At 36.7% G+C, this 27,195-nt stretch overlaps 1 protein-coding gene across 3 annotated transcripts in view; it reads right to left on the bottom strand.

Moving 5' to 3' along the window:
* Scaper (S-phase cyclin A associated protein in the ER) overlaps nucleotides 1-27,195 on the bottom strand; it is a 328,066-nt gene that overhangs the window by 80,434 nt on the left and 220,437 nt on the right. For all 3 annotated transcript variants that reach the window (XM_010626089.2, XM_010626097.2, XM_033756178.1), the window contains exons 23-24: nucleotides 22,344-22,459; nucleotides 3,770-3,893 (exon numbers count right to left, since the gene is read on the bottom strand). In XM_010626089.2, the coding sequence (XP_010624391.1) occupies nucleotides 3,770-3,893; nucleotides 22,344-22,459 (240 nt within the window). The remainder of the gene's footprint in view (nucleotides 1-3,769; nucleotides 3,894-22,343; nucleotides 22,460-27,195) is intronic.

Below are 27,195 nucleotides of genomic sequence, written 5' to 3'. Positions count from 1 at the left end.
TATCTTTAAACCTGCTTTACATTTATACTGCAAAAAAAACACATATGATTTTATTTATGTTGATCTATATTTTGTGAAAATAATAAACCCAGAATTGTCAAAAGTTCTATTCATATTCCAGTTATAATCAAATCCAGTTTCTTTCTCAAACCTGATTCAGCATCCAAGGTGGAATCTGTTTGTTCATTCATCCATCCACCCATTCATTCATTCATTCATTCATCAAGTGTTAAACAAGCACCCATTGTGTACTAGGCACTCTACTAGGTTGCCTGGGCTGCTTGGCTCTGATGACATTATTACAGAACTGTCCACAGCGTGTCTATGATATTTATGTGTGTACTTTCTCTACTTTTCAACTGTGGGTTTCTAGAGTAAAGAAACACTGTTACAGTCACTCCTGTAACCATGGCATTTGAACAAAAAATTAAAATAAAATAAACTCCAGGCAGCTAGATTGTAAGAAAAATGTCTTCCAAGCTTCTAGGTTTACCAAGAAACAGAAAGGCTTAAGTACCTGATAATCACTTCTGCCAGATCCCATTTTATTAGCTTCTTTTATGTTTTTCCTCTATTCCTTCTGAAAAATGTGTTGGCAACTATTTTTTACCCCTTATTTAAGGCAAACTAACAAGTCAGTGGTCCGTATTTCAGTAAAATGTACATTAAATCCAGTTAGTAAGAAAAATGAAAATGTACTCAAGTGATTTCCAAAAACATAAAATGACTATCACCAGCCATACAAAGCCAGGACACATATCCTCCTGTACCACTGACCGTAACAGCAACATCAGAATTAACAGCTACAGAATACAGAGCCAAATGGGAACTGAAAAAACCAGGAAGTGCCACATATTAAGGAGGGAGAAAATGTGTTTGGCAAACAAATGTCCCTATATCCCAGTTCCAAAATGAACAAAATGCACAGAGCAGAATAAACATAGAATGTGGTGAAATCCTTGATTGAGAGATTAAAAGCTTTTTCTTAGTATCAAGAAATCTTGAGGTGAAAAGCAAGGGAATATATTATTCAAAGGAAACTAGGGGTTTCAAGGAAGTAGAAAATAATCAAGGTACACACATGCTCCTGGCACATGGCTGGTACTTAATAAATGATAGCTTTTATAAGGAGTTAAGAAGTAGCTTAGATGTCCTTCCTCTGTGACAACCCAGACAGAGCCACCAAAAATCCTCTTCTGTGTGCCCACTGCATCTGTGCAGACTATCATTACACTGTGGAATGCATGTGTTATGGACTTGAAGTTTGTGTTCCCCAAATCTGAATGCTGACATTTAACCGCCAATGTGATGCTATGTGGACACAGGGCTTTGAGGTAACTCGGTCATGAGGTGGACCTCATGAATGGGATTAGTGCCCTTTTAAGAAGAAAGCAATAGTGAGCTCATTCTGCTGTGCCATGTGAAGATGCAGGAGGAAGGCAGAGGTCTGAAGTCTTTAGGACAGGCCACAGGAGCCTGACTATATATAGGGATCTTAACCTTGGGCTTCCAGCTTTTAGGACAGTGAAAAATAAATTCCTGTTGAATATAAACTAGCCAGGCTATAGTATTTTGTTATAGCAGCCCAAGCTGAGAAAACATCATCTGTGTCTGTTCCTACTCCTGTATGGGGATTTCCTGGAAGTATGGGATTAGATACTGTGCTTCTCTGAAACTGGAGATAGCAGGCACATAATCGTTACTAAGTAAGAGAATAAATGAATGGTCTCATGATTTCTCTCATGAGAATAGTATTTTCTGAGACTAAAAAAAGAAAATACTTTTTCTATAAGCCATCACTCTCATTCCTTCACATTTTAAATGTTATTTATTTTAAAGTTACCTGCTCTATTCAAAGTAATGTCTCTTCTCCCATTACCAAGAAAGAGTAAGTTTCAGAGTAAGCTGATGCAGTGCAGAACAGCAGGAGGGCATGGAGCTAGTTTGTTTTGCATTCTTGATTTGAAATGATTTTAAAACAACAAATATGTTATAATAGTAGAAAGTTCCCTTCGTCCCGTGTCCCCGTGGGTAACATCTTACAAAGCCACAGTATAATAATGAAAGGAGACAATTAATATTAGGCTGTTAACTATTTTATAGACCTCAGTTGAATTTCCCAGTTTTCTTTCTAATGTCATTTTCTGGTCCAGGATCCTATATTACATTTATGTGCTCTTATTCTCCTCCATACAGTGACAGCTTTTCACTTTTTTCCTGGTCTCTTATGATTCTAAATTTTAAAAAATATCAAAATATCAACTATTATATAGACCGTCCCTCAGTTTGACTACTAGCTTTGTCACTCACATCTATGTTGCCTTGGGAAAGTCAACCTTTCAGGGACTCCAACTTACCTTATCTGTGAAGTAGGATAACAATGACTTTGCAAAGCTGTTTTGACAGGTAAATGAGGCAATGTAAATAAAAATATCTGAGACATGAACCAAAGAGCAAATGTTAACTCTTTACTCCTTGTGCCATCTTTCAATGATTTCTGAAGCATTTTGTGCTAACATGTCTTATCCATATTCTAATGACTTCTTTTTTTTGGTGCAGGGGATCAAACTCGGGTCTTTGTGCTTGCGAGAAAGGCAGTGGCACCACTTAGCTAAATCTCAGGTCCTCTAATGACTTCTGTGAATAAAATCAGATATAATCGAGCCTATAACTTGCCTTCATCTCTGCTGTGTGACAGCTCTGAGCTGCATCTCTGTTCCTTTGTACTGCTGTGCCCTTTCTCTGTCACTGCCTGCCTTTAAGGGCTTCGTAGTCATAGTTTTGACTTTTCAGGAGATCAGAAGCAACGATAAGTTACCTGCTGTCCTCATCAACCTATGGCTTGTGGGGAATGCAAACATAAATAACCACAATTCAAAGTAATCACTTCTGCAAAAGATGTAATGGCTAGAGTCACACAAGAACTATTCTTAACCTGGACTTGGAGAATGTCAGGCTGGGGAAGATTTCATGAAGAAACCATGCCTCAGTTAAGGTCTCCAAATATATAGGAAGTGATGGGAGTAAGAAAGGAAGCAAAAGGTGTAGTAGAGTTCAAGGAAGAGCTATTACAATTGTGTGCTGAGTAAAAGTAAATCAGTTCTGAAAAATAAATCTCCTATGTTGTAAACTTGTAACTTTACAAGGATGTTGTGCCAATACCTCAGGGGCTCAGAAACTTCCCCAGGAAACTTCTGGCCTCAGTGCTCTGTTCTGGAGACTGCAGTTGACAGACTTAAACCTTTGGATATTACACTGAGCTTAAGCTTACCTCTTTCAACATCTGTGAACTGAAGTAAAATTTCAGGAGACAAACGCCTGCTTGTTTCCATTTCAAAAGTATAATTGGTTTGTCTTTTACTGATAGAGGAGTTTCTTAATTAAAATAATCTAAATACCTATAAAAAATCCTTTTTAAACTGACTCTTTAACTAAGCTGGTGCAAGGTTGTGAGGCCTTCCCAGCTTTCCTCTTTCTATGGCACTCATTCCTGTGGCTTAGGAGGTTTGGCACTAAGTCCACCTGCTCCCAGTGCCAAGTCTACCATATTAACTTGTGTTCTCAGCAAGTGTTACATGTCTGTTATCCACTGAACACCAGAGCCTAGGCAAATCCAATACAAACTCTTCAAATACTTTAGAGGTTTCTCTCTCTACTAGTCCTTATTTTACCCTTCTAAGCTTTTCTTCTTTTAATCTTTTCATTTTCTCTATAAGGAATATTACTCAAACCCTAACTGCTTCTAAGTTAAAGCAGTCATGTTACATACCGTCAACTGGTATGTCAGAAGGTCCATTAAGAAGGTAATCTTGTTACTAAACAGAACATCAGTGCAGTTTTCTGAACACTTGCTGCAGGTGAGGTAGTAAACGCTGATTGCATTGCAGAGGGACCTAATAGGAGGGGGAAAAAAAAACACCATTGTAAAACTAGAGCAGTTCCTCTCCAAACAATTTAAAATATACAAAATAAATGGTACAAAAGGAACAGGCCTGGGATAGAAATTACTCTAAAAAACTAAACCAAATACTAGGAGGGTCAAGGCTGGTCACCTAGATACAAATGCTTATTTCTACATCCAAAGCCCAGTGTTCATTAGTACTTAAGACCTGTTATTAATTTTTGTTGGCTGCAGCTAGAGATAATGAAAATTTATTTATCAGTCTATCTGATAATTTCTTCATAATCAAAGAGTAAATATCAAACCAGGAACTTTGGTCCTTTCAAAACCAGAAAAAAAGACTACCAACATTCTCGTTGCCAGGTCTGCTGGTGCAAGATGAGTTTAAGGAAGAAGAGAGTCCAATGAGAACAACTGGAGGATGGTTCTACAAGGCAAGATCCCCAGAATCCTGGGCATGGATGCCATCACTCTGCTTGTGGCAGTATGGACATGAGGTCAGAGTCCTGGGTAGAGGAAGACATTATTGGAAAGGGTACAAACCGGTCATGGGCCCAAATAGTTTAAAGTCAAACTGAATGAAGAAATGTTTTTCTCTAGGTGATTAAAATATAGGCCACTATAAATAAACTTTGAAAGCAATGAGATGAACAGGCAAAGGTGTTCTGAAACTGTTCATGAAGCCTGCACTGCCTTCAGTGTTTATTTTGACCTGTCTGTCTACAACTTCTAAGTCCTATGAAAAAATGTTTAGATCTAGTTCCTTATAGCCAATCTTCCAGGACAGAAGTTCTCATAGCATGATTTACAGGCCAGCAGCATCAGTATTACCTGGAAACTTGTAAGAACTGTAGACTGTCAGAGCTCTACCCCAGCCTAGTGAGCAGAAATTTTGGGACTGGAGTCAAGAAATTTGTGTCTTACTAAGTTCCTCAGCTAATTCTGAGAATGGCCTATAGATACTTAAAATCATATGCTTACCCAAGTTTCTGGTGACAGTAGGTGGGAATGGGGCAAGTTTCTAACATGTGACTGTTTCAAAATGTATCTGGATGATTCCAATGTGTAAGCAGAGCTAAGAATCCCAGGTCTGAAAACCAACATGTAACTGTTCATTCATTCAACTGTGCTTTGTGGATACAGCAGAGGAGTCCTGTGTCCTCATAGGTATGTAGCCTCTGTTATTCTTTTTTTTTTTTTTTTGGTACCGGGGATTGAACTCAGGTCCTTGTGCTTGCAAGGCAGGCCACCGAACTGCTGAGCTAAATCCCCGGCCCTGTTATTCTTTTAATCATGTTTGATATAGTTGTACCTTGCTTCATATAACTGAAAACTGGTTACTGTAGAGTATACTGTACAAGGTACATTTAGGTTAGAATCCCCGTTCTACCATTCAAGAGTTTAGCAAGTTTTTAATTTAACATCTTAGCATTCATTTTCTAATGTGTAGAACTGTAGTTATCATACTTAACACTCATGACACATCATAGTCCTACATGTCCAACAAAAAGAACCTTTAACATTGTTAGAGAAAAGCAAAAACAAAAACAAAAAAGACACATATAAAGTTAAATCCACTGGGAATACAGCAGCTATATTAACACAAACTCTAAAGGCCAGGAGAGCTTGGAGTGAAGTGTTTCAAGCCCTAAAGGTAAACATCTTCTAGTCTAGACTAATATTATCTTGTAAAACTATCTTCCAAATTAATGGAGGAATAAGGACATTCCATGACAAAGAATACTTCAAGGGATATATGAACATTGAGCCAGGGCTCAAAAAAAAAAAAAACCCAAAACAAACAAACAAACAAACAAACACAAACAAAAAACCTCAAGAATATCCTAAGCAGAGACAATGAAGCAAACAGAGCCAAAAAATCAGAAGGAATTAATACATTAGGCAAGGCAAGTAGTTAAACAAGAAAATAAAAATAAAGGAGTCAACAACAGAAAATGAACACGATGACAGGAATAAATTAATAGCTTTCAGTAACAACGTACAACTAAATGGTCTCAACTCCCCAATTAAAAGACACAGAGTAGCAGACTGGATCAACAAACAGAATCCAATAATCTTATATTATACTACATTAAAAAATAATCTTATATTAATCTTTTTTCTTTCTTTTTTTTTTGGTACTGGGAATTGAACTTGGGTCCTTGCACTTGCAAAGCAGGCCACTGAACCACTGAGCTAAATACCCGGCCCTTATATTAATCTTATATTAAAGATATTCTTCTAATCCAAAAGGAAATTCAAAGGCTACAAATCAAAGGATGGAAAACAGTGTTTCATGTACCAGGACCCCAAAAGTAAGCAGGGATAGAAATTTTATTTCAGACAAAGTAAACTTCAAGCTAAAACTGATCAGAAGAAACAAAGATCACTACATATTAGTTCAGGAACAATTTAACAGATGGAGTTAACAATTGTAAATATACATGCACCGAAATCATGGTACCTAACTTCATAAAACAAATGCTATAAACATAAAAGATCAAATAAACACCAATAAAATCACGGTGGGTGACTCCATTTTCACAAAAAGACACATCAACTAAACAAAAAATCAACAAAGAAATATTAGAGCTGAACTGCGCCTTTGAATAAATGGACTTAATTAGATACCTATAGAGTGTTTTACCCTAGTACAACAGAATATACATTCTTAGTAGGACACAGAACATTCTCTAAAGTGGACCACATACTAGCTCATAAAACTTGCTTAAATAAATACAAAGGAAATGAAATTACCCCATGTATGCTATCAGGTCATTTTGCACTACATCAATCATAAAAGAAACTACAGAAATTATATAAATACTTAGGCATTAAATAACACACTCCTGGGCTGGGGTTTAGCTCAGTGGTTCCACTGCCCAGTATGCATGCACAAGGACCCAAGTTTGACCCCTGGTACCAAAACAAAACAAAAACAAAAACCCCAAAAATACACTCTTGAGCACTCAATGGGTCACAGAAGAAATCAAGAAAGAAATTAATCAATTCGTAGAATCAAATGACAATGCCAGTACAACATACCAGAACCTATGAGACATAATAATGAAAGCAGTCCTAAGACAGAACTTCATTGAAGTCAATTCTCAAATTAGAATGAGCTCAAACAGCACTTCAAAGTACTCAACAAGAACAGTCCAAACCCGTATAAGGAGGGAAATCATAAAGATTAGAGCAAAAATTAATAAATTGAGGCTAAAATATCCCCAATGATACAAAGTTAACTGAAGAGTTTGTTTTTCAAAGAATAAACAAAGTAGACAAAGTTTTTTCCAAACTTCCCAAAAGAAGGACAGAAAAGATTCACATCAATGCAATTAAAAATGGAAAAGGCAGAATTACTATGAACTCTGCCAAAACCCAAAAGGTCATTCATAACTATTATGAAAAATTATATTCTAACAAATTGGAGAATCTTGAAGAAATGGGCAGATTCCTAGACATATTAACTACCAAAACTGACCCAAGATGACATAAGAATTCTGAACAGTCCAATAACAAGCAATAAAATTGAGTCAGTATTAAAAACCTACCACTAAGAAAAGCCCCACACCTGATGGATTTACCATCAAAATCTACAAGAACTTCAGGGAAGATCTAAACCTAATACTCCTCAAACTCTTTAATGAAATTGAAAGGGAAAGAGTACTTCCAAACTCATTCCTGAAAGCCAGTATTACTCCTATGTCAAAACCAGACAAAGACCCAACTAAAAAAGAAATCCACAGGCCAATCTCTTAATAAACAGATAAGATATTGGCAAATAGAATGCAACAAATTATTGGCTGGAGATTTAGCTCAACCACATCATACCTGCCTTGCAAGTGCAAGGTTCTGAGTTTGATCCCCAGTACCCCCCCAAAAAAAGCAACAAATTATCAAAAAGACCTTGTAGGTTGCATCTCAGTGATGCAAAGATGATTCAACATACACAAATCAATAAAGTAGTACACCACACAAATATCAGCAAGGAGAAAAATCACATGATAATCACAATAATACAAAAAAAAAAAACCTTTGGCAAAATCCACATCCATTCATGATAAAACCCTGAAGAAAATAGGGACAGAATAACTTTACCTCAATGTGATAAAAGCCATTTTTGATAAATCAGTGGCTAACATTTTCTTAAGTGGGGAGAAACAGAAAACTTTCCCTCTAAAATAGGAATAACACAAGGATGTCCACTATCAACACTCTTGTTCAACAGAGTACTTAAAACATTAGCCTGTGCAATCAGGCAAAAGAAAGAAATATAAGGAATATGCATTGGAAAGAAAGAAATCAGATTATCATTACTTGCAAATGACCTAGTCCTTTATGTAGAAGACTCAAAAAAATCCACCAAAATAATTCTAAAACTAACGACCAAATTCAGCCATGTAGCAGGATACAAAATCAACACATAAACCTCAGTAGTGTTTTGTGCACCAAAAATGAACTCAATGAGAAAGAAATTAGGAAAACAATATCCTTCTCAATTAGCAACCCACTCTTCCTGAGGTCTAAGCAGAAAAGTCTTGTCCCACACTTTAATACATTTGGGGTTTATTGGTTGTAGGCTCTGAGTAGGAAATCTTTCACAAGTATAAGTCAGCAGCATTTCATTTATTTAATAATTTGCCTAAAGTTTCATGATTGTTTTTATTTTTAATTTAAAAAAGTAGTTGTGATTATAAAAACAATTGTAATAAGTTGGGTTATTATATTTAGAGCAATGTGTAGAACATTATAGCTCTATAATCAAATCCTATTTTACCTTAGTTTTGATCTATATTTTTATGGCCTTGATTTATAATTTGTATTCTACCGCTTTATTCAATAGAATTTCAACAACTTGTCTCATGTCTCCAGTTAGCTATTGTGAAACATAAACAAACATGCACATAAAATGCAAACATCACACAACATGGAGTGTGTACTCTTGAATGCCTCTGGGCTCCACATTAAGAAAAGTCCTTTATTGCTAAGTTTCCCAAGAAACTTCCACAAAGAAAGTATATTCTGATGAAGAAAAAAGGGAGGGAGAATCCAAACTCTCAGGGCCAGGAAAAACTTGTCCACTCAGTAACCTTGTTTGAAAGACAACTCTATTTGAAGAGAACGTGTCTTAGCACACATCTTTGAACCTAGCCTGGGTGGTCTGTCCAGGCAGATTTTCCTGTAATTTTAAACTCAAATGACTAAAAGCACTTTTAAACATCAAACAGAAATCTCCAGAATTTGAAAGTATCTTTTGAGAAGACATTAAAATCCTACTGTCCATTTTGTCAAAAATGCACTGTGGGTGGGGGTGGGAAGGGCTTGAGATACAGGCTTTCTCTGCAGATAATCATGAATATGTGAATGCATTTCTGTGTCAGTAAGCATTTTCACTGAAAAAGCATCAAAAAACCAAGTCTTTCCATGATGAATGCAGGAAGGTATTTATATACAGAAAAGGATAGTTACAGAGTACAAGTATAGTGCACCCCTAAGACATTAAGAAACAGTTAAGTGAGAAGCTCCAGGGGGTTGTAGCCTAGGGCAGCCAGAAAGTACATAGTTATATCTTTATGCACTTTGGGATGGTTAAGGATTCTCAGAAAACGGTTCACCAAAATCCACTATTTTATACCAGTGTCAAAATAGTAGCCATCTTAAAACAACTGTCACAGGCAATTTCACAAAATGTTCATGGTATGAGTTAACACCTTTGAGTTCCTGCGTGCAAAATTAAGCGCCAACCAAGTAAGGGCAACAAGTACTAGAATCACACAAATATACTTGCAAAGAGAAGCTGGGATTTTCATCAATTACTGCTCTAGCCCTCATGTAAGGAAAGGATTGGAACCATACTTTAACGCAGAAAATTATTAGCAATGATGTAGAATTAGTTTGAAGATGTTATACAGGGTTGAGCAGAACATTCAGACCTGGAGTTGCAAATTTCTTAGAAAAGGGAGATAAATGTCAAAATCAGAGCCTCCACACACAATTCATATTAGCCAAATCTGAGAAGCACATTATATGTCCATCAATACATGAATGAATTAAAAAATATGGTATTTATACACACTAGAGTACTACTATGCCATAAAGAAAGATAAACGGGTCATTTGTACAAAAACTGATGCATCTTGAGACAATGTTAAGTGAAATAAATTGATGCACAAGCTTAAATATCACATGGTTTCTTTTATATGAGAAACCCAAAGTATAAATAAAGTGCAAAATAAAAGACAATAGGATGTATGGATACAGACCTTTCTCAAAGGGGAAGAGGATCAAGAGAAGGAGAGAGGAAGGTGGAAAGGAAGGGACAGGATGAAAAAAAATCAAGATGTTTCAGGTACATGTACCAAAAACACACAAGGAATGTAAATATTATATACTGCAAATATGTGCAAAAAAGGGAAGGGGATCAAGAGATGTGTGGAGGGGAGAGGGGAAAAGGGGGCAAAAAAGGATTAAGATAATTTATGTATATGTAACAACTTTCCACAAGGACTGTTACCCCAATTCTAACCCCATCAGGTTTAAACAGTGATAGTTTTATTTTAAATGTCATTTAAAACTTACAGATTGCCAAAGGTCACCTACAAAAACTACAGCAAGTTATCATATCTAATGGAGAGAAACTTGATAATTTCCCTTAAGGCTGGGAACAAGGCATGTTTGCCTTCTCTCACTAGTTCCATTCAGTATCATATTAGAAATTCTGTCTAATACAATAAGATAAGGAAATAAACATTTACTGCAACACAGAATTGAGAAAGAGGAAATAAAAATGTTTTTGTTTGAAGATGGTATGACTGTCTATGTAGAAAATTCCAAAGAACTGAAAATATAAATAAATAAATAAAACCCCCTGAAGCTAATAAGCAATAATATAGTAAGGCTGTAAAAACACAATCTTGACAAAAATCAACTGCTTTTCTGTATGTACTAATTGGGAGTTTAAATTTTTAAAAATGATACAATTTACATCAGCATGCACACATAACTTTATGCATATATATTTAACAAAATCCATAAAAGAACTATATGAGGAAAATTACAAAACTCTAATAAAAAAGATCTATAAACAATGGAAAGCCATGTTTATTCAGGGATAGGAAGACTCAATAGTGTTGAGGTGTTAGTTCTTCCTGACTTGATCTGTACATTCAGTATAATCTCAATCTAAATCTAAGCAGATGATTGTGGATATTGATAATCTGAATTCAAAGTTTACATGGAAAGGCAGAAGACCCAGGAAGCGCCCACCCAATACTGAAGAAGAACAAAGTTGGAGGTCTGACACGATTGGACTACTTCAAGCTTCATTATAAAGCTACAGTAAAAAAGACATTGTGGGGCTGGTGACAAAATAGACAAGCAGATGAATGGAACAGAATAGAGAGCAGAATTCAACCTAAACAAATATGGTCAACTGGTTGCTAGCAAAGGAGTACCACAGTTAGGATGCTGACTGTCGGGAAGGGTGAGACCTGTAAGGAGACAAACTTGTGGGAGGTCCTTAGGTCACTGAGGCACACCCTGAAAGAGGACTATGGGGCCTAAGCTTCGTCCTCTACTCCTTTGCTTCTCAGCTTACAAAGCAAGTGATTTGCTCTGCCATGCTCTCCCATCATGATACACTGCCCTCTGCTAGAGCACCAGTGCAAAGGGGCCAGCTGCTCTTGTACTGGAACCTCCAAAACCATGACTCAAAATAAGCCTTTTCTCTCTATAAAATTAACTGTCTTAGGTATTCATTTGTAGTAAAAAACTGACTAATGTAAGCTGAAAGGTGATCCAAAGGAAAAAGGACAATCATTTGAACAAATGGTGCTACCCAAAAGCAGACATGTAGACCAATGAAACAGAACAGAAGACGCAGAAACAACATCATGTACCTAGAGCCATCTTATTGTTGACAAATGAGCCAAAAACATATGTTAAAGAAAAGACAGCTTCTTACAAATGTTGCCTGGAAAACTGGATATCCACTTATGAGAAGACTGAAGCTAGATCACCATCTCTCATCATGTACTGAAATAAAAACGGATTAAAGACCTAGATATGACAACAAACTCTGAAGCTGCTGGGATATAATATGGAAGAAACATGTGAAGCCACAAGTATAGGTAAAGACTTCCTGAATAAAACTTCAGTAGCATAGGAAATAATGTCAAGAATCAGAGAATAGGATTTATCAAATTAAAAAGCTTCTGCAGAAGAGTGAAAAGACCACCTATGGAATGGAAGAAAATTTTTGGTAGCTACTCTTCTGACAGTTGACTAATATCTAGGATATATAAGGAACTAATAATTCCATTTGACCCACTATACTTCTCCTGGATATATTTCTGAAAGAATTAAAGGCTTCATATTATAGTAATACATGCATAACCATGTTTATAGCAGCACAATTTATTTTATGCTATGTTTGGAAACAGTCTAGATATCTGTCTACAGATGAACAGACAAAGAAAATGTGGTATCTAAATACAGTGGAATATTATACAGCCAAAAACAATTAAATCATCTGTGTGCAGAAAAAATGGATGGAACTTGAGATCATCATGCTAAGTTAAATAAGCCAGTCCCAGCAAATTAAATCTCATGTACGTAACCTAAAAAAAATAAATACATACATACATACATGCATACATACATAAAGGAGAGATGATAGGAAAGTAGAAGGTAGACTCTTAGAAATGGAAAAGGGGACGGCCCGGGATTTGGCTCAGTGGTTCCGCTGCCTGCTTTGCAAGCACAAGGACCCAAGTTCGATCCCTGGTACAAAAAAAAAAAAAAAAAAAAAAAGAAAAGAAATGGAAAAGGGGGAGAGGAGAGAGAAAGCAGAGGGAGGTAAAGGAATGAAAATGATCAAGATATGTTATAGGCATGTACAGATTCCCAGAAAAGAACATCATTATTCTGTACTACAAATATACACTGATTTTAAAAAAGGAAGTAAAGTATAAAATGCCATTTTTGCATACAAATAAATGTTTGTATATAAAAAACAAGAACAAGAACAAAATGGTGCTGGCACAGCTGGACATTTACATGCAAAAAATACCAATCTAGACACTTCTCTATACTATTCATAAACTCAAAATGTTTCCCAAACATACATGTACAATGCAGCTATAAGACTTCAAGGAGATAACAAGATAGAAAATCTAGGTGGCTCTGGGGTTACCAATGAGTTTTTGGATAGAACATCAACAGCACAATCCATGAAAGATAAAAATTTAGAAAGTGGAATTCATTAAAATTAACTCTATTCTGCAAAACAAGCTGTTAAGTGAATGGAAAGATAAGACACACACTAGAAGAAAACATGTACAGTACATCTCTGATCTGACAAAGGACTTGTATACAAAATATACAAAGAACTCTTACAACAATAAGAAAAAGAAACCCCTGTAAAAGTGGACAAAAGATCTAACAAACACATCACTGAAAAAGATATACAGGTGACAAATAGATATATGAAAAAATGCTCAATGTACTATGTCCCTAGAGATTACAAGTCGAAACATGACACCATTATACACTTATTAGAATGGCTAAACTTCAAATCACAAGACATTAGCAAATATTGTTAAAGATGTGAAACAACAAGAACTAATTTTCATTGCTATTGGGAATACAATATAAAACTCACCTTGGAAGAAAGTTTGGCAGTTTCTAATAAAGCTAAGTGTTGGCATATCATATGATCCAGGATCATACTTCTATGTACTTACTCAAATGCACCAAAAGCTTGCATATACACAAAAACCTGCACATGAATGCTCATAGCAGCTTCATTCATAATTGTCAAAACTTGGAAGCGACTCTTTCCATTGAAGAGTGGATAAACTGTGCACATTCATACAACAGGACGTTATTCAGCAATAAAAAGAAATAAGTTATCAAGCCATGGAGGGGCATGAAAGAAACTTAAATGCAAATTGCCAAATGAAAAAGCCAAAGGACTATAATATTATAAAATTCCAGCTCCAGGATATTTTTTGAAAGACAAAACTATATAGAAAGTAAAAAGATCAGTGGTTGCCAGAGATTTGGGGAAGGAATGGGAGAATAAGAGGAACATGAGAAATTTTTCTGATATGAAGAGTGAAACTATTCTGTACGATACTATGACATTTTATATTTGTATTTGAGATTTGTCCAAGTTACTGTATCCATCGGTGCTCTGTTCCTTTAAGTTTTTTTGTAGTTTATTTTACTATAGCAAAAACAGCACACAAAAACTTAATGTGTACTATTTAATATTGTTAATTTAGGGACAATGTTGTACATCGGATCTCTAGAATTTTTCCACCTTGCATTACGGCAGCTTTATATCCACTGATAGTAACTCCCCATTTTCTCCCACTCCCCTGGGCGGAGTTTGTTTTAGATGCTTCATTCAAGTAGAATCATGCAGTATCTGTCCTTCTGTGACTGGTTTGTTATACTTAGCATAATATCTTCAAGGTTCATCTAATCACAAATGCAGACTTTCCTTTCTAAGGCTAAGTAATGTTCTATTTATGTAGAGACCACATTTTATTCATCTTCATCTACCCATGAACATCAATGTTGTTTCCATTTGTCACTGTTGTAAATAGTGATGTAATGGATATGAAAGTGATTCACTTCACTTCTTTTGATTCTATATCCAGAAGTATGATTACTGGCCTATAGCTTTTAACAGAAAAAAGCCTCATTAAGGTTATGACATTATTTATTGTGGCAATGGAGAACATTTTCCAATGGAGTTTCATTTTGATACCATTTATTGAGGCTGTTGTACCAAATATATTTTAAAAGTAGAGTGGTGATTAGAATAAAATATATGAAATAGAAGTACTGGAAAGTAGCATCTGATATAAAAAAAGAAGCCCTATATGTAGTCATCTGTAGTCTTACATATATAAATATTTTATTGATAAAATTGGAAGATATTATACTAGCACAATTGCATAAACAAGTCTCAGTAATAAAATGTTTTCATAGCAAGAAACTAGGGTATAAAGAATGATGTAAAATATTTAAAGAGAAACAAGATTATTCAATTTTGACATTTTCTGACCACAGAGAAGTCCAACTTGTAATACAATTTGGGAAGTTTTTATTGCAATGATGAATGTAGCATTTGGATCAGAGTATGAGTGGATGGAAGGGGAAAATTTCTCCAAATGGTACTGTGGAGGCTACAATCAATTTATATCATCTTCTGTTTCCCTGTTCTGTGCTTGCTGAAGCTAGAACATTTAGACTGGGTAGCAGGAGAAGCAGACATCCTTGAGCAGCACATTGGTTCACACAGTGTTCTTTAAGGAATGCTTACTAACCCTGATGACCAATTCCAACTGTGAGGATGTAAATTGCATGTATCTTACCCTTGAATTTAGATCATAAATTAATAAAACAATCACAGATGATTATTATACTGAATATCACATCATAAAATGTAACATCAAATTTAAAATCAAACCATTTTCCTAACTTGATGTCTCAAAGCAAAAAGAAATCTTTAATTAGATGTAATCTTTCAGGGGTTTTTGTTTAATTGGTAAATTTGGCACAAATAGAATAGGTGATTTAACTATCCCTTAGAGATATGTTTTAATTTTAGATGGGATGTCATATATATTTTAAACGCCAACGTAATTAGACTGTCTACATTTCTTCTAATTAACCCGACTGAGGAAGTGTTATGTTTCAAAGATTATAACAACATATTTAAAAATGCAGGTGACATCAAATTAACAAATTAATTTAAAACTCTGTGGCAAAAGTATTATTTTTATTGCTAATATAAAGTTGTTAATACAAGACAATTATGATTAACAAGTCTTTAGATGTGCTCTTAAGTAGGCTCTGGCTATGTAACTTAAAATTCACAATTAAACATGTTGGATCTGGATAAGACCCCAGGTGGTCTGTAGTGTTAAACAGCAGATTAAAGTTGACACAACTAATTTCTTTAATCTTATTAGTGGTACAGCAGCTGTCAACTGTAACCATCTCTGTAAAGCCTTTTGAGACATAAACAAAATGCCTCAATATATCAAATGAAGAAGAGTACTTATCAATCACTGTAGCTAATCAGCTTGCAAAACAATTCTTTTAACTTTTATTATCTGCTGGGGAAAGTTATTCACTTTTAGTAAACCTCAATCTAAAACTAGATATTTATAAGTATATTAAAATAGTCCTGCCTAGAAATAGGCGACAGTGGATGGTATCCTAGATTTCACCTGTACTAGCAATTACTATTCTATTAACATTTACTAACACTCTCATGTAGGAGACACACAGATGTTCCAACTCTACACCACCCACATTTATAACTTATGGGAAATAAATCCTGTGATAAATGTATGTCATATTTGCCAGCTGATCTGAGTTCTAGAAAAGGGTGTTTAGTTACACAGAAATGCTGTGTTTCTTTTTCAGATTTCACTACCAAATCTTCTCTGAATATTTTGTCTCACACTTACAAATAGCTACAAATGGTTGTTGGTTCAGCTTTTTCAGTTTCTGTTAAGAGTCATTCCTCACCAGCAAGGTGAAAGAAATGACTAATCCACAAACCATTTCCTGTACCCACACCAATAAATCACCACGATACCCAAACTTCAAACGCAAAATCAACCAATCAAGCAATGCTTCCTCCACTAAAAGGTAAAAGCTAAACAAGAAGAAAAAAAAAATCTTCAGCATCTCAGGGGAATAACAGTATTTTTTTTTAAGAGACAGCAAGTTTAAGATATGTCATTTTCTTACAGAATTTTCAAACTGAAGTTAGTAGAGAAAAGAAAAGATCAGCCAGTCCCAGGTTGTTGGATGAGCTTTTAAAGTTTAATTCCTTTGTCCATGGAAAATGATAATACAGGAAAACTCTGGGAGGCTGAGGCAGGAAGATTTCAGATTCTAGCCCAGGATGGGCAACTCAGTGACTCAGAGAGACCCTGCCTCAAAATAAATAAAAAAGGATTGGGATATCTGTGTGTAGCAGTGTATGCCCGTAATCCCATCACTCGGGAGACTGAGGCATGAGCTCATGGCCAACCTGAATGACATAGAGAGACCATGTCTCAAAAAACAGATATAAACAAAACAAAAAGGGTTGGGGATTTAACTCAGTGCAAAGGCCCTAGTTTCAGTACCCAGTAAAACACACACACACACACACACACACACACACACACACACACACACGAGAATTTGTACAGTGACCTTGTTTTCATTCTTACTTTTAGTCATGAACATTCACTCATGCTTCCTTGATAGGAAAAGATTTAGAAAAGCGAGTATTTATAAACATTATCCAAAGTTATAAGAATTTTAATATTGTATTTAAAAGTATTCAGCTTTTTGGTTAGAAGGGACAGAAATTCACTCAAAATGTTTGAAGTAAAAAGAGCCATTATTGCAAGGCTATTGGGAGCATTCATATGAATCCAGGAGAAAGTGAACCACCAGCCCTCAGGAAGACAGGAACAATGCCACCTCTGTGGACTGGGCCTGCTTTCACTTCCCCTCGTCTCTTTTTTTTCCTTTTTCTTTTTCTTTTCTTTGCCCCAAGTGGCCTCCATTAAATCTTGCTAAACTTGGAATGCACATAGACCTATAATGGCCATCATAGAAGTGACTACACATGCTTTTTCAGATTCAAATACATGTACTCAAGAAAAAAATGACTTAAAGTTTGTGATTTTCTTACTGCAAATTTCTCAAGGGGAGACTTGAGTGGGCCAGTTTACACTTTTGGACTGGATTGTAAATCTGATACTGCTGGCTGGCCTATAGGTTGGTTGCTCTTGAGCTGACTGTCCTCCCGAGTTTAACTGGTTATAGCCATTGAAGTAAGAACCACATGGCCTAAAATGTAGCTGCTTAAGCATGAGTGCAATGCCTAGAACAAGTAGTATTCACAATGCTCCCCAAAAACAAAAACAAAAAAAGCAAAAGAAAGGGTGCTGTAGTGATTACGGCAAGCCAAGAGAGGAGGTGAAAGGGTAACAGGGAAGAGGGCTCATAGTGACAACTGGGAGAGTCTGGATTATGCTGTAAAGTGCAGACAAAGCAAAGATTTGACAGTAGATGAGCCCCAAAGAGAATAGACCCATGAGTTAAGAGACTGGCATCACAAGCACACAAGGTCAGGCATCTCAGGGAACGAAGTTTTTAGACTTAGGATATGCAGCAAAACATTCTATTAAGAGCTTTTGTGTGCCAGTAGGGTGTTCCATAAGGATGACAGGCAGGCCACTACTAGTGATATTCAGAGTTTAATATATTTCAATTTTCACGACTGTAAGTTCCCTAAGGACAGGCTTTATTCCAGTCATGTTCCCATGCCCACAAAGGCATACAACTGATGCCAAGCAGGAAATCCTTGGTTTCTGTGAGCATTAGGGCTGGAGCCCTAGATTATTTACATGCTTTTGGAACACAATGGCATTATCTCTTTTCCACTATAAGATGAAATGTGTCTACTTCTTCACAGGCCCAAGAGAAGGTCATACAAGACTTTGGGGACAAAATCAACAGTCACAGGAGAATTATTCTGATATTCTTTCTGCCATTTGGAAAGAACAAACATTCTTTCAAAAGGAATAGCATGGTTCTCTCACGTTGAAGTCACACCCCAGAGAGCAGTCTTCCCAAATCTCACCCAGCAGCAGCCAGCATGTGTAGCTGCTTGGGACTGTGGGGGGCGGGTAAAGAGAATAATATGTGTAGAATACCTGGCACAGTGCTGGGCACTGAGGACACTCGCACGAATGTCAGATTCTGTCTCATCAACTCAAAGACCACACACTACTAGGACGTGATGCGGTCACTGTAATGGATATATTTTTTTGCTGCTTCTTTTCACATACTAGAGGAAGAACTTATGCACATATTCAAACAACAGTAGATATCATATGACTTACAAATGAGGCATTTACTGTGTCTCCTGATTCCAAGTAATTATGATCTAGCTAGGGAGCCTACAGTACCACAAATGGAGAAACTGGCAAGACAACGGACACCACTGTGCTAAACAGAGATCTTCTCTAACCTATCTGATGCTTTTTCAATGATTAGATGAAGATACATATGTTCTATGGAACTTTAGGACTGGCACAAAATTAAAGAAAAATAAACTAAATTAGGGACCAACTCACAATCAAAAGATCTTAACTGAGTGGGCTAAAATTTACTAGAATACAGTTTAGATTTAGAACAAAAAAGTCCAGATAAAATTAATAAGTTATAGCTTCTCCGAAGCCAAAGTGATCAAAATAGGGATTAAAAGCTCAGTGAGAGGCAGTGTAATAAGGAGTCAAAACAATAACTACAATAAAATTGATAATAACTAAGTGCTATCTTTATGAAGCAACTTAGTGAAGACATGCACTTTAAATCCTCATCACAGTCCTACAAGGTAAGTATTCGTCTTGTTATTTAATTGAGGCTCTGTTATAATAAATAATTTTGACCATGGTCATGTAGCTAAGACATGAAAATCAGAAGTTTAAGCAGGATCTGATTTATTTTTCTATTATATGATGCTTTTGTTTGCTTCATACAGACAAGTCTACTATGAGAAGAAACACGGTAAGTGCCCTGAGAGAACAAACGTATGGAGATACGGAGTTAACTCCTGAGTTTTTGTGCTATCCAGGAGTGTCAGGAACTACAAATACCAAGTAGGAAAAGGTGACATGAGGAAGGCTAAGCCCAAGGACCATTTCTACTGAGCTCTTACTGCTACTGGAAGGACATGGGTAGGTGTGGTGCCAGGGAATGCTGACTTTCACACTACTTCCCACTGGTACTACAGTGTGTGAACATGTTACAAAGCACAACACAGCTCTCATCCAGAGCAAATCCACTCTCTTATTTATATCACATGGGGACATTATCTAAGCCCCAAGAAAATGGCAAGCCACCTTTTACTTTTAAATATTAAAAGCTATGATAAGTAACTGTTATTTGTCTAAGCAGAAAAAAGAGTTAACTTGTGTCATCTATTCATTTGTACTCATTTACTGTAATCAAATTTGGAGGCAGAATAACATGAGTCTTTCCAAAAGAAGATACACTGTGAAGTAAAAATTCCTTTGTTCTAGGATGAGCTTTCTTGGCCTGGCAAACAATTTTGCTGGAGCATATTAAGAAGGTTGGCTTTAGATACTGCATCCTAAGTCTTTCAAAGACAACAGGAAAAGATTAAGAAGCGTATGGGCTTTCTCTGCTTCTGGTAAAAGCAAAACAATCCATGAAGGATTTGGAAAGATTTTAAAAATTTAAGTTTTCAGAAGCAGTACAATTCCTAATTTCATGTTTTAAAAAACGCTAGGAGCATATGTTTATTCAAAGGAAGTAGTCTTGCAGGAATCACAAAACAAAGCAGCAACTCTAACTCCTGAGGCACTGTGTGACGTGCCAACAGAGTCAGGCAGAGTGGTGAGAAGGACAGGGAGCTGGTTTATCCATTCACACAGTGCTCAGAGCTGCATCCGGCTTGCGTCATGAGACTTACAATGTCAACACTAAGGCATTGGCTTATTCTTCTTAAAGCCTCTGCTGTTTATTACTGAGGAAAATGAAATGATTTGGTGTAGTCTAACCAGTTTTCTTGGTGAGAGCCTGAAATGCCTCAAGAGGCAAGAAGGAGCGTGATATAAGCTGGCCAAGGTTCATGGGGCTGGAGGGCGAGCTTTCAGTAGGTTGAGAGCAATGGGAGAACCCAGGAACTATGGGTAGCCCAAGGACACAAAAGGGTTTTATGCAAAGACAGTTGGGAGGAAAATGAAAGAGTTTTAAATTAATCTTCTGACTCATGGCCACCAGCATGCTCTGATTCTACTCCTACATCTCCAGTAGTTCTAGAATTCCTCGTGCCTTTTTCTGCTGAATCTGAAGCTTTCTGCCTGCAGATACTATGGCTTGAAGGATACCTATCCCTTCCTTCATTCATATCAACTTTGTCAAAGGAGCAAAGGAACTCAAATTAACATTGTTGTTAAAGGGTGCTTGGAAATACAGATGTTCCTCATTTAATGACCTGTCTGTTTAACAACTCTTCAGACTCATGACTTGTCTTTTTTTTTGTACAATTCTGTACATCTTATTGATAGAGCCTTAATGACTTTTTTGTTATAGTACAACCTGTTTATAGCACTGGTTTTTGCTGATTGTACTGCACATGATACTGTAGTTTTATGTTCTCTTATACATTACACTAGTACATGTAAGAGTTATGCAAATAAAAGCAAAGTCATCAAGTTGGAATTTCCTTTGACATTTTTTTGTTCTGAATATTGTACTGTACATACTATGTACAATTTCTCATTTAGTGACTTTAGTTAATGGCCTAGTCACAGGAACAGAACTTGGTCATCAAACCAGGAATGTCTGTATCTCTTGTTAAATAGACTACACTGTCTTGAGTCATGCAAGAATACTACTTAAAAACTCTTATCTAACATTTCCAAAACACTACAAAGAACTGTCACATGATTATTCCACTGATCTCCTTAACATCATTGTGAAGTGTGTACGATAATCCTCATTTTTCCAAATGAGAAAAGAGAATGAAAGGAAAGCATTTGCCCAAATTCTTCTTGCTAATAACAAACTAAGGTCAAATTGATACCCAGGTTTGTAAGACTCCAAATTAAGTGCTATTTCTATTTCACCATAATGTCTCTGAGGAAAAAAAGATAAATGCTTGGATTTTTTTCTCTGTTGTATCTTGTGGACAAATGCACATTCCCTTTATTGTGCTAAATAGTAAAAAGGTTTCTCAGTGGTATAAATTAACTTTTATCAAAACTTCTCATTTCCATTCTCAACATAGTAGTCTCCATAAAGTGCCCAGAAATCGTACATGTTCTACCTTGGAAAACAGTTACTTCTGAAATAACACTCTCTGCTATTATATCCCAGGAGACAGGGTCTGAAAGGTGACCCAAGAAGACAAAAAAGCAGAGATACGATCTAACTGCATAGGATCCTTATGACAAAGAGCGTTTTACAGTTAGTGACCAAAGTGCAATTCAGTTACCGGCAATTTGGCTGGGACTCCAGACTATGGCAGTCTTCGCCTCAAAATGCTCTTCCTGTGTGGGGCCTTTGCTAATGTGTTCAACTTCTTATAAGTCAACAGCCAACGTTTTTCTTTACTACTATTCATTTCTCTTCAATTTCTGGAAGCAGAACTACCCAGGTGTTCATCGATTTTTCTTGATTTAAAATTAGCACAGGTCAGACACAGGAGATTTCCTAATAAGGCATTTTAGGATCAATTTTCTCCCTAATGTGAAGTGCAAACTTTTGTTATTCAACCTGAATATGCCTAGTTTTCTTGTGGTCCCCATACGGAAGCTATATAGGGCAGGAATGACTCACAAATGAAACGTGAAAGACAGATTAAACAAACTATACTTACTTAGGAGGAATTCGTGAAACTGTGTTCACGTTGGTAGCTGGAACTACTACTTGCAAGATGTGTTCAAGGGCTGTTAATCCACCAGCAACTTGAAATGCAATCTGATCTGCCACATTCTAGACAGAAATGTAAACAGAAGTTAGCCAAATTTCCCAGGCAAAAAAATTATAACCAAATGAAATATTTAGTTTTACTATGAAACATTCAGTTGGTTTAGTTACCCTACAAATACCTGCTGAATGCTTACTTAGTGCAAGGAAATGCAGGTTAGCTGAGATGAATACAAAAGACATGTCACTGTCCTTTACTCAGCTTAAAATTCAGCGAACAGGGCCAATGTTCAGTAATGTGACTTTAAGTTCTTCAGGAGAATAATGGGGGAACCAATTATACTTTGGAGAAAAGGTCAGGAAAGCCTTCTCTGGGTAAGTTAAGATTTTTAACAGAGGAAAAACAAAAAAAAAGCAGAGGGAAAAGTCATTTTATACATAAATTTTTACCAAAAAAACCCACATAATATTAATTTCCACCTTACAAAATAAACTGAATTCCAGAAACATTCTACTAGAAAGATTTTATCTAGTTATATATGACAATCTAACCACTACATTTTTTCTTTGCATTTCAGCTATTTTTGGGAGAATATTAAATATTTTAGAAGTCAGTCTTTTATTATTTCTATATAATTTCTAAATTGTGTACAATTCGATGGGAAGGAACTATATAGGCAGAATAACTACATCATGTATAATGCAGAGTTTTACAGTTCACAGAGATTGGGCATTGCTTTGAAACACTAAGGGCTTTATTTTAAGTTTTTTGTTTTTTGTTTTGTTTTTTAGGTGGATAGAGAGGGATGGACATAATGTGAGGTCCTATCAAACATATGTGCCTGATTCTCTAATATTATGAGCTCATAACCTGTCAATCAATGGCCCCAGCGCATGTGTGGCATCTGTAGCATAACCAGGTGTGTGTCATCTAACTGCTCCTCTTCTGAGCACAGTAATAAATGCACATAACTAGACGCTTTTTAAAAATCAATAACTTCATTATTAATGGGAAAATGTCTATTTGCAATACAACTAACAACCAGAAAATTACAAGACCTAGGTGGCTTTGTAATTTATTTAAAAAATGTAATGCTGTTACTATTCTTTTTTCTTATGTTAGAATATCAGTATGCTTAGAAAATAATAGCCTTGTATTATCATATAATATGCACAGAGAAAACTGCACTGTACGTAATCCTACAGCTGAGTGAGTTATATAGCCAACTGAACACTGGAACAACTCCAAAATTAAAAAATAAAGCTCTGTGACTTGCCATAGCTGCCTAGCAGCAATCCCATTCATTATTTCTCCCTCTTCTCTGAATGTAAGCTCATCTTGACTTTTAAAACCATGAATTAATTCTGCTTTTTTCATATCTATATGAATCATACTTTATATATCACATCTACCTTTACTTGCTCATTTCTTATAAATTCATCTATGTTGCTGCCTATTACCACTTCACTCACTTTTCTTGCTGTGTAGTATTCCTTTTGCACAACTGAAACAACCACTGTTTGAACTCTAGTTTGGTTGGTTTTTGGGGGGGGTACCGGGGACCAAACTCAGGTCCTTGAGCATACGAGGCAGGTGGCAGAACCACTCAGCCAAATCCCCAGCCCTGAACTCTAGTTTGAGGTATTATGGAATTTCACGTAGACACTGTCACACAGTACATTTGAATATCTTCTGGATTCAATTTGGTAGTAAACAGTTATTGCTGGCAGTTACCAGTGCCAGGCACTAGGTACCATGGAAGCAACTGAAGTCTAGGCAAAATGACAGGGATTCTGCATCAAAACGAGGTACTAAATACCTAACACATCTTTCATCTCATCAAATAGGAATAAGAGATAAAATATGTAAGAATATTAAAAATGTGTAACTATAAAACATCTCTTTGAAACATGAATGGAGAAGCCACAGTAATGCACAGGGCAAGGACCCAACTTCTAGCAAACTCCAAAGCACATTTGCCCTTTAGACGCTTCCTTCTTCCCAGCTTCCACACTGCTCTGGCTCTATGGTCCTGTGCAGGAGCCAGGTTTTCCATCCTAGTTGCTTTAACCCTTGGTTCCTGCCTCCACCCATGCTGGCTGCTTCCACATCAGCTCATCAGCTTGGGTTCTCAGTCTCTTACTCAAGGTATCACAGCAACCTCCTAATTAGCTTCTCAAGTTCCAGGCTCACCCCAACTTGTTTACTCTACTGCAGTTTCCCAAACTCTCTAAAATAAAAACTAGTGTTTAGTTTTAAAAGTTTTTTATTTCATTATACAGCAATGCTTTTGTGAAATATAATGCAAAAGAAATACTGGACAAATGAGGGAAAGAAAGATGCATTATATAGCAGCTCAGATTTTAAAATATTTGATACAAGGCAGAAAGTTATTCTGTCAATGTGCTAGAATCTACACTTGATTCATGTGTTTATCTCGTCCTGTCCAGGAACCCTTTCTTGACACTGGCCAAGGGACTCTATTTATGTAGCCTTGCTTGCAGATACAATGAGGAAACAATCTCAAGAGTAAATGCGATCCTCACTCTTTCTGCTCACCACATTCAACTCTTCCTTTCTGTCCATATGATGAGGCTCAAGTACCCTTGAATAATCCTTCAGAATTTATTCCTCTCCAACAGGCTTCTTCCCTGCAAAGATCACATTCCTCCTATGACTATGTTCTTCATGGCCACTGTATTCTTGTCCACACTGTCCTGTTATGATTCTCCAGCTTTTCCTTTCTGTTTCCCCACTGCACTCTGAGCTTGTGGAAGGCAGACTATGGCAAGGGTCTGTGTGGAGTATAAATGCCCATTCAATAGTTGCTGAGTGACATCTTAAGAAGAGAAATGAACAAAGATACTTTCACATGATTTTAACTGTGGGGACACAGTCAATAATGCATCAGGTATGATCCCAGAATAAAATCCTCCATTCTTTGCCTGATGAAACTGAGAGCTTCATGATCAAAGAATGGTATTGTTTTTCAAGGACAACTTCCTCCTAACAAAATGAAGGAAGGAGTGCAACTCTCCTCTCCTACTTCACTGCAGTATGAAGTCTTTACATATTGGCATCTCTGAACTGGTAACCAAGGTGTATCCCTCCAGCCGAGCAAACATGACCACTGACCAATGTGTCCACAGGGAGCAGTTGCACCCTACTATTCCCACAGACATTGTCACAATGGGAGCACACTGGGTTCACACTGTAGAAGTGGAAGGGAGAAAACTGAGTAAAAGCAGATCATTTTAGTGTATATATCTATGCCTTAAAAACGCCCCAACTTAAAGCCTTTTATGCAGTGCCAACAGAATGGATATGACCTCTTGAAAGACTTACGACATAGGCTTTAACAGACATTGAACAGGACAAAAGTTACCCAATTTCAGGAAGATAAAGGACATTTAAAGCCAGTTTTTTACTAATGCACTATTAAAGCTTTAATCTATAATTTGCAGCTTTTCAAGGAAATACAGCAAAGTGCAAAACCACCTGTGAAATAAAAAAAAAAAAAAACGAAACAAACCACAATCTCTCCCCTTTCCCCCACTGAGTGAAGGAGGTTCTGGCTATATGTCCTTCTGAACTGGAGATGCAACAAGATACCTCTGGACTCTTCCACAGAGCACAGCTTGGTGTCCTCCCACCTTCTCCTCTGTGTCTCTGGCAACCCTATCCATCCTACCAGCTCTGTTTCTCCTCATGGCCCAGCTTCTCTTGTCCAAAAACTCCTTAAGAGCACCATGACTCATCTGGGCCCTGGTCCTGGCACAGAACAATGCCTGATGTGAGAGACATATCAAAAGAAGGGAAAATGAAATTATTTCTCTGAGTGCAAAACGTTCCTGTGAGATATGACAGATTAACACAATATAAAGGCCTGTAAGCATAATGAAGAACAATACCTGCTGCATCCTGTTCCTCAACACAGGACAGATGAACAACTCTGCTGCCTCTCTCTAAACTGAATGTAGATGAAACAGTCCTGTAATGTTTGAGGAGATTCTTCACCTCACAGAGTCAGAAAGGGGAAATCAAGTTGGTTCCACAATGAGCTACTTAATGTTAAAAGCAAGACAGAAACATTACAAAGCAACTTCTCAAGCATGTGCTATTGGATACTTTATATGAAAAAAAAAAATAAAAGAAATTCCTTGTGCAGAACAACCAAGCTGACTTAAGGATGTGGAAAGCCTCCAGTCATGTATTGTTTCCTAGTCATTTTCTTGTGCCTGTCACTTGGTACCTATCGGACATTGCTCTCCCTCCATTTCTGGACATCTGATGCCACAGTGGGACTCAATGCTCCCCAAACATCCTGCTTACACTCTTCCTCTCTTCTCAATATCCAGAAAAATAAATACACTAAAAATGCTTAACCATACCAGGGATAATCAAAATACTGTATATGGCAAATGTTTACATTTTAAAAAATGTATTATAGTAAAAGATATACTGCCATTAACCTGCCTCACAACACTCCTCTTTGCTTTAAATACACTTATCCTATTGTTCTTGTCACTTTCTGAAGCAGTTCTGGAAGTCCTCTTTATCATGAGGTGTGATCAAAACTATGTTGAGAGACCCAGGAAGGCCCCAAAGACCCCGGAGGGGGTTTCTTCAGCTGCCTGCCTGCCTGCCTGCAATGGCAAATGTACATTTTAAAAAATGTATTATAGTAAAAGATATACTGCCATTAACCTGCCTCACAACACTCCTCTTTGCTTTAAATACACTTATCCTATTGTTCTTGTCACTTTCTGAAGCAGTTCTGGAAGTCCTCTTTTTCTCGAGA

This window comes from Fukomys damarensis, unplaced genomic scaffold (assembly GCF_012274545.1).
Source record: "Fukomys damarensis isolate Sample0158 unplaced genomic scaffold, DMR_v1.0_HiC HiC_scaffold_25, whole genome shotgun sequence".
Taxonomy (NCBI): Eukaryota; Metazoa; Chordata; class Mammalia; order Rodentia; family Bathyergidae; genus Fukomys; species Fukomys damarensis.
This window is presented reverse-complemented; position numbering and strand designations above follow the sequence as displayed.